This window comes from Triticum dicoccoides, chromosome 4A (genome assembly GCF_002162155.2).
Source record: "Triticum dicoccoides isolate Atlit2015 ecotype Zavitan chromosome 4A, WEW_v2.0, whole genome shotgun sequence".
Taxonomy (NCBI): domain Eukaryota; kingdom Viridiplantae; phylum Streptophyta; class Magnoliopsida; order Poales; family Poaceae; genus Triticum; species Triticum dicoccoides.
The window spans coordinates 713,128,335-713,137,182 of NC_041386.1; the positions used below are offsets into that span (position 1 = coordinate 713,128,335).

At 43.9% G+C, this 8,848-nt stretch overlaps 1 protein-coding gene across 1 annotated transcript; it reads right to left on the reverse strand.

Annotated features, from left to right (window-relative positions):
• Window positions 1-5,498: 5,498 nt before the first annotated feature.
• Window positions 5,499-8,204, reverse strand: LOC119289839 (chaperone protein ClpB1-like). Its single transcript, XM_037569046.1, has 6 exons — window positions 7,385-8,204; window positions 6,847-6,965; window positions 6,394-6,734; window positions 6,043-6,313; window positions 5,767-5,964; window positions 5,499-5,681 (listed from the first exon to the last, which is right to left on the reverse strand). The coding sequence occupies exons 1-6, from the start codon at window positions 8,202-8,204 to the stop codon at window positions 5,499-5,501; spliced, it is 1,932 nt and encodes a 643-aa protein (XP_037424943.1).
• Window positions 8,205-8,848: the final 644 nt, after the last annotated feature.

Sequence of the window (8,848 nt, forward strand, 5' to 3'; positions counted from 1 at the left end):
TAAATGTTTAGTTGAACTAGTTGAATTAATATATATATATATATAGAACTAGTTTATTTTTAGTAAATGCTTTGTTGAACTACTTGAATTAATATGTAGAACTAGTTTATTTTTAGTATATGCTTAGTTTGAACTAGTTGAATTAATATAACTAGTTTATTTTTAGTAAATGTTTAGTTGAACTAGTTGAATTAATATATATATATAGAACTAGTTTATTTTTATTAAATGCTTTAAACTAATTGAATTAATATAACTAGTTTATTTTTAATAAATGCTTAGTTGAATTAATAGAAGTAGTTGAATTAATTGAATTAGTAAGTGATTAATGTTTCACCTAATATGAACATAGGAAATGTCGTCTGACGACGGAAAAAATTTCATTATGTGCGAATACTGTGAAGACCAGCGCGGCCAGTGCGACAGAAATTTCCTTGTTGATGGTAGGCGATTCAGCATCAAGCTGGATGAGACTTTCGAATTCGATACAGTAAGTCACAACGACAAGTCTGTTTTCGTAATTAAGCATGACTTATATATGCTTCATTTGCCTGACTTATAATTTTTAATTTTCACTATTCTAGTAGCGCATCCCGTGCCATGCAAGAATTTTTGTCTTGGATAAGATAGGTTTCAAAGATATGGAAACTATGGAGGTAAAGAGAGCTTACCTGAAAACTGAGCATGATGGTTATACTTTCAACGTCAAAGTATACAATGCACACACGTACACCTATTTTGAATGCAAAACTTGGCAAGCACTATGCAAGGCTTATGCATTGAGCCTGGTATGGTTATCACCTTTGATATTCGTCTGGAAGATGATATTGAAGGTAATAGAGACATATGGGTTGATGTGCAGACGCCTCCAGTTCTACCATTATGTGAGTTCTTCTCAACTATATTTTTGTCTTTGATATTGCTTATTCAAAAATAACTGACAACTAATTTCTATTGACAGCTTATCTCCATTCAACCAAACATGTCCGGCGCTTGGTAGACAGGACCTAGTACTATCCCGGAGCTGAACTAAACTGCGAGAAGATAAGTCATTATGTTTCATGGCTTGAGGATCTTCATACTGTCAAGACAAATTTTCTTCCTGCACTTAGAAATGTTAGTACTCAAAACGTGCGACCAATAGTGATGGTATTGAACTACGGTCACATCTATTTAGGAATGATGGTAAGATATTTACTATTTGTCCTTAGTGCATATTTTGCATACATAATTTTTTTTGCTAAACTTTCATTGCTAAGTATATTAATTAAGTACTATACAATGTTCTTCAACAGGGACTCCCGATGACAGTTGTGCCTCAGGGGATCGAGACTAAAGGTCAGATGTCAATTGTTAGCTTACGGCCAAGATATCCTGCATTGCACATGAATGCATTCAGGATTTCTAGAAGCGATGAATGCTTAATAGTGAAAGATTGGAGGAAAATTGTTAATGATCGCACAGAAGTACTAGGGTGCAGCAATGAGAAGCGCAGCCCATGATTAGGACACAGGTTCATCGGCATGCTCCAGTATGATCAATCAGGAGAGCTATACATGTTCTATGCTATTTTACCAGAGAGAGTAGCTAGCAGGAGTGATTTAGCTAGTTCTCCATGCTGCTCTTAATTAGTACTTGTCCTTTCATGTCCGTGTTCTTCGTTCTGAACTTAAGTGATTTGCTTTTGTGGTGTTATATATGAACGCTTATAATATCATGACAATCATGTTGAACTCGATCGATAATATTTTTGCTTCTGGTACAAGTGAATGTTTCTTCTTTCAGCTAGTAGTGCTGGTGGTGATTAGATAGCCAGTTAATTATTATATCAATTAATGAAAGAAACCGCAGATTAGTTTCAGCTGGATGGATCCTACTTAAGTGATCAAGTATATGCCATATCCGTATATATTATAGTTGATCAAGTATAATATGGATATGGCATATACTCTAGCTAGCTAGCTATTAGAGATATCCAATAATGCATCCAGTCGAAACTAATCCGCGGTACTTTCACCTAATGATTTAACAACTCATTATAATGTAAAACAATCACTAAATTAAATTGAAAACACAAAATTAAAGAAAAACTAAAAAAACACCCAAACATTTAGTACCGGTTGGTAAGGTACTAATGCCCTCCACGCAAACGGGCCTGGCTCGTGCCACGTGGTGGCACTTTAGCGCCGGTTCATGACGAACCGGTACTAAAGGGAGGGGACCTTTAGTCCCCACTCTTTAGTGCCGGTTGGCGAACCGGCACTAAAGCCCGTTACGAACCGGCACTAAAGGCCGGTTCTGCACTAGTGGCCCTAGGGCAACAGTCAGTAACATCTCTCATCTATCAAATATGTCGAACACTCTGTCTGGTGGTGGTATATATGGTGGACACTCTCGCACGGGAATTTTGACTTTCGGTGATTGTCAAGCTGGGCGAGTCCATCGTGTCTGACAAATATATATCACAGGACGAACTCACCCAGATTGACCGCCATCGTCAAATTAAAAGTCGATTTATTTTCCTCCAAGAAAAACTCTTATCGACTGTTGGTGATGATCGATCTTCTTCTGCTCCTCCTACTTTACAAAGATCATACCGGAGGAGCAGAGGAAGCGCAACCCCCTATGACAGTAGTCGATACCATTCCTCTGAAAACATCTCTCATCTTTAAAATATGGTCGACACTCGCTCAAGATAAAAACTATTGCATAAACTACTACATAAAGACTACTACAAAAACTAACACATAAAAACACTACATAACAACTACTACAAAAACTAATACATAAAAACTACTACAAAAAGTACTAGATAGAAACTACTACATAACTCCATACATACATCCATGCATAGCATCCATCCATACAACATCATCAAAATTTATCTAATCTATTCGTCCATCCACATCTATGCATCTATTCATCCATACATACATCCACCCAGAACATCCATCCATCTATGCATCGATTCATCCATCCATGTTGTAGTGGGGAGGGGAAAGCTCACGAAATGGGGAGTGGGGGCGGCGCCGGTGGGGTGGGCGGGCCCGCGGGGTGGTTCGCCGGCCGATGGGGGGGTGCCCGTGGGGTGGGGCGGCGCCGGCTGGTGGCGGGGGGATGCCCACGGGTTGAGGTGGCGGCAGCGGAGAGCCAGCCGGCGGGAGGCAGCGGGGTGTAGAGGAGGAGAGGCACAAATGAGAAATGAAAAGGAGCGCGGGGATTTCACTTAAGTGTCCCCTGGACCTTTCCCGAGAGACTGACGATGGGGCACCCGGAAAAGATTGTAACACCTAGATCTATGGTTTAACTTTTACCGAGAGAACTCTCTGAAAGGGTCGTCAACTAGATCTAGGTTTTCATTTTTACCGAGATCCGAAATTGGAAAAGACATGTGTACCGAGTGCTACTCTCGGCAAAATAAGTAGCTAGCATCATTTGTGCCTCTTTCATCTAACCCTGCATCACATAGGAGTTTCCATGCCGCTTCCGAGCTTGATATCATATGCCGCCTTGCAGATCTGCAATTTCCAACGACGAACCCCTAGCAGAGCAATAAATTTCTCCAATATTGCACGCTGGTCCAAAAATGTAGGGGCCTATCACGTATCATGTGATGGCCTCCTTTGAGAGCATGAGCAGTTTCGAGGCCAACAAAGCAACAGGACCCACACTTCCTCCATAAACTGGACACGTTCCCTCTCGATACCCAGAGACTAGCTCGGAGATGGTCCGGCTTACAAGCGGCCTCAGGGGAGGCTTATTAAAAACATGTACAAACTTTTACCACACCCTACAGGGGCCATGTAATGACACAGTGCCAGCTCTCGAGGAATTTCATCATCGTACGATTTTTCGAGGATTTAAACAGTTGCATTAAGCATGCCACCAAGGTACTTTCACCCCTGGTGGCAGGGGCTGCCCCTCCCTCATCTGCACAAGGTCTGCGCATGTTGAAAGGACATCACATAGCCATTCCGCTTCTGGGCGTGATTCCGTGTGCTGCTTTGCAGATCTGCAATTCCCGACGCTGAAACCCTAGCAGAGTAATAAATGTCTCAAATGTTTCATGCGGGTGCGAAAAATGCAGGGGGCTGGCATGTGTTATGCGATGGCCTCCTTTGAGAGCACAAGAATTTTTGAGGCCAACGGTGCCACAAGACCCGCACTTCCTTCACAAATCGGACGTGTTCCCTCTCAATACCCAGAGACTACCTCGGAAATGGTGTGGTTTACAAGCGGACCCAGGGGAGGCTTATCCGAAACGCGCCCAAACTTTTAGCACACCCTACAGGGGTCATGTGCTGACACCGTGCCAGCTCTCGAGGAATTCCGGCATCGTACGATTTTCCAAGGATTTAAACGGTAACAAGGGCCATGTGATGACACGGACGAAAAACTCAAAAATAATAATACTTGAATCAATGGTACCGTGAATCTTCTCTGCCCGGAACAGGTGAAGATTTAAATCAATGGTACATCTTCTTAACATGAGTGTAATGAAGATCAAAGCTTATTGTGTCTAGACTATCCAACTATTTAAACTGGTCATGTTGCTTATCTCTAGGCAAGGTGGGACTAAAGTTTTTGCTGAGAGCTGGAGCTTTGCCGAGAGCTGCTCTTGGCCAAGCATTGCTACCGTCACCACGCCGTTATTCGCCCCGGATGAGCCACATGGCAACACGTTGCCGTGTGACAGTTGTTTGGCTGCCGGTAAATAGTGCCTTTGCCGAGTCACATGTTGCGGAGTATGACTCTCGGAAATATCATGTGTTTGCCGAGATGCCCCTGTTGCCGAGAGGTACTCTCGGCGTCTATTAGTTTGCCGAGCGCATGTGTTTTAGCTCTCAGCGAAGAGCCTGCCACCCGGCGTATAAGGAAATTCCAGAAGTGTAGACGTTGTGTTAAGAGTCACCACCAATGGGAAGGGAAGACGAGGGGCCCTATTGGATCCTGCAGGTTGATGTTCTCATCACCGAGTATTGTCGGTTCCACCCGTAACTTCCACGGTGAGGACAAGGGTGTGAAGAAGAGGAATCAATATTTATGTTTGTTCCCGGGCCGCTGATCTTATCTGAGTACTATGGTTTGTGCTCGACGAGTCATTATTTTGCTGAAAAGAATTTAGTGTGTAAAAGTTGTGCGTCTGGATTCTAATTTGTAATAATCCTTACATCTTAGTGTTGAAACTGACATTGTCCTTAAGTTACAAGTTTTAATTATACTTGGAGTGCTCCACCCGGTGTGCGCTCTGCTGAGAAATTCCAGAAAAATCCATATTTTTTGTGAAAAGAAATAGTAACTTGTTTATACATATTGAAAGTTAAAGAAGAAAAAACAATCAAACAAAGAAACAACAAATACCCGTACGCACTTGTCGTTACATTCATTAACCCTTTACTACAAGATATGATCACCTCTGTGTACATTACATGCCTATGCATCATGTAAGCATGCATCTTCCTTTATCTATCATGTGAGTGACAACGGCCAAAATCATCTCATTGATCTGCCAACTCCTGCTGCTTCTTCAGCACTTGGAACGTTAGCCCCCTCTTATCGTCAGCGGCAGCATCGATGGAGATTGTCGAGCCAGCACAGGCTTCTCCGTCGACCAGCATGTCCGAGAGAATCGTGGTCACGTGATTCTGCACCCACCTTCTAATGGGCCTTGCGCCGTCCACCTACGGGCGTTGAAGCGTTAAAAACTGGACAATGGATCGACATCTTGTGATGGTTATGAAAAAAAGCTACTGTATATATACTCACCGGGTCATGTGATTCTGACAGGATGACGTCTAGGGCCGCATCAGTTGCATGTACAGCGACACCCTTGGAAGCTACTGTCGAAATGACATTATTTATCTGGATTTTCACAATCTTCCTCAATTCATCGTGTGAAAGTGGCTCGAATATCACAACCTTATTTAGTCTATTGATAAGTTCAGGCTTGAAGCGCTTCTTAACCTGCATGAACAAGTGTATATAAGATGATCATTGACTTGCCAATCGAGGACGTTACAAGAATAGTTGGGATTCACAAACCTGATTCATGAGGAGATCTCTTCCAGATTTGATTGTATTTTCGCCCATAATTCTCGACGGTAGGTGCTCTGCTCCTATATTTGAGGTCATAATGACGATAGTGTTCTTGAAATCTACAACTTGCCCTTTGCCATCTGTCAACATAGCATCGTCGAGCAGCTGGTGAAAAACCTTGAATACCGAGGCATTTGCTTTATCCACTTGGTCGAAAAGGATAACACTATATGGGAGCCTCTTGACTTTCTCGGTGAGTTGTCCATATTCTTCATAGCTTTAGAAAATCAAATTTTGTTATTTGAGATATGTGTGTGCCTAGAAACAAAAAGTGTATATCAAGTTTAAGAATCAAACCTTCGAGATCCTCCGGTGAGACGTGACACAGATCCACTATCAGCATATTCCGACATATCAAAGCGAATCAATGCCTTCTCGTTGTCAAATATCTTCTCAGCGAGGGCTTTAGCAAGTTCTGTCTTTCCGACGCCAATCGGGCCCAAAAAGAGGAATGCACTTATCGGTTGTCCGATTTGTCCAAATCCGAGCCTAGAACGTAGGACTGCTTGCGCAACCAAATTAACAGCTTCATCCTGGCCAATAACACGCTCATGCAATTTTTTCGCAAGGTGGATCAACTTCTCGTTCTCCTCTTGGTCAAGTGTAGCGAGAGGGATTTTAGTCCATCGGCTCACAACCTTCAAATGAATTTTAGATGTGAGGAACACAACACATTGAAAACATACAGGAATTCCCCGAAAACAAATTACATATGGGAATTAATTATTCACGGATATGATTAGGACTTACCCGTGCTACATGTCCAGGGCCAACAACAATTTCCAGGGTCGTTTGTTTGTCGGCGTGCATCTTTATTGTAGCGCATGCCTCATCCATAAGATCAATTGCTTTATCAGGGAATTTGCGGCCTGGCAATGATCAGATACATCAATTATCTTCAACATAAACAATCATATACTTTCCCCGTTTCTTTTTAGTCTGCATATAAGATTTGGTCAAAGTCAAACTTTATAAAGTTTGACCAACTTTGTAAAAACAAAATATCAACATCTACAATACTAAACCTATATGGTATGAAAATCAATTTCATAATGCATCTAAGAGTATTGATTTCATATTGTGAATCTTGATATTCTTTTCTATAAACATAGTCAAAGTTAATAAAGTTTGACTTTGATCATATCTTATATGCAGACTAAAAAGAAATGGTGGGAGTATATAGTACTCTCTGAGTCTCTTTATCAGAGTATTTCTGTATACAGAGGGGGTATAATTAAGTGATACTCTAAGAGTAAACTGAATTCTTGAAGTATGTATGTATAGGTACCAGTAATGTAGCGGGCAGCGAGATGTGCAGCGGCTACAAGAGCATCGTCCTGGATTTTCAGGCCATGGTGTTCTTGGTACCTTGGCTTCAGCCCTCGCAGGATGGCAACGGTTGCATGCACACTTGGCTCCTCGACGACAACCTTCTGGAACCGCCGCTCAAGTGCGGCATCTGTCTGAACATATTTTTGATACTCTTCGGAGGTCGTGGCGCCCACGCAACGGATGCGGCCGCGGGCCAGTGCCGGCTTGAGGATGTTGGCGGCGTCTATAGGGCCTCCCTTGTGCCCGCCGGCGCCAACGACCATGTGCATCTCGTCGATGAACAAGATGACCTTGCCTTCCGCCTCCTCTGCCTCCTTGATGGCGTCTTTGATGCGCTGCTCAAACATGCCGCGCCAGTGCGTCCCGGCCATCATGGCCCCCATGTCAACCTCCACTATGCGTGCGCCGACAAGCGTCTCGGGGACGTTCCCGGCCGCGATGCGCTGTGCGAGGCCCTCAACGATGGCCGTCTTGCCGACCCCCGCGGCGCCGACGAGCGCGGCGCAGTTCTTCGTGCGCCGGCAGAGGATGCAGACGACGCGGTCAATCTCGTCGTCGCGGCCGATGACGGGGTCGGTCGTGGTAGCATCCAAGGTCCTGAGGCTGCCGGTGGCGTCCAGGGGCTTGACGCCGATGAGTTCGTTGTAGTTTGTTTCCGAAGGGCGTTTGTCGTACTTGAACTCGTCGAGCAACGTCCACGTTGCCCAGGCTAGAGCAGCGCTGGCAACGGCCGATGCTCCGACGAAGAGCATGCTTTCCGGGGAAGACCACGACATAGCTACTATACGATCGAGCTCTCCAACTGCAAGTGAGGAACAAGAATATGAAAGCGCCGACAAAAGCGTTCGATCCGTTTCGATACGATTCCACGTGCAGGTGCAGCACAAAGATCGTTAATCGCCGTGTGTCTCTCTATATCTTGTCTGTATTGCCGATGTGCCGCAAGATGTACTGTATTTATGAGTATACGACAGATCTCTTCCAATCCGTCTCGGTATATAGAAGAGAACGACCACCTCTCGGAAATTGGATGTGGATTTGTGTGGGGAAAAGTACGGAGCGTTTCTTCGTCCGTTACTATTCCAACAATCGTACGTCGCCCTCTCGTCCACGTGGTATTTCACCTCGCACAGACGAAAAACCCTCTAAACCTTGATGATGAGATTAAGGTTGGTGTGGGTCGGGTGGTATGGTCCTCCTCATTGCTCGGAGTTTGGAGCAAACCTTTCCAGGGAGTGAATGATCCTTTAATGGCTGAATCTATGGCATTGCAGGAAGGCGTGTTATTTGCCAAATTTTGAGACTATCGGCATGTGATAATAGAGACAGATTGCCAAGAGTTGGTCAATGGACTTGTTGCCACATCCTCTCGCAAATTGGAATTGGAATTGAAAATTGGATGTGGATTTTTTTTCTGTTT

Bases quoted from the DNA above. Each gene is read 5' to 3' on its own strand.
- LOC119289839 (XM_037569046.1), bottom strand. From the start codon at position 8,204: ATGTCGTGGTCTTCCCCGGAAAGCATGCTCTTCGTCGGAGCATCGGCC. The intron at 6,966-7,384 runs GTACCTATACAT...GATCATTGCCAG, and splicing joins CGCTGCCCGCTACATTACTG to GCCGCAAATTCCCTGATAAA. The intron at 6,314-6,393 runs GTTTGATTCTTA...GATTTTCTAAAG, and splicing joins CTCACCGGAGGATCTCGAAG to CTATGAAGAATATGGACAAC.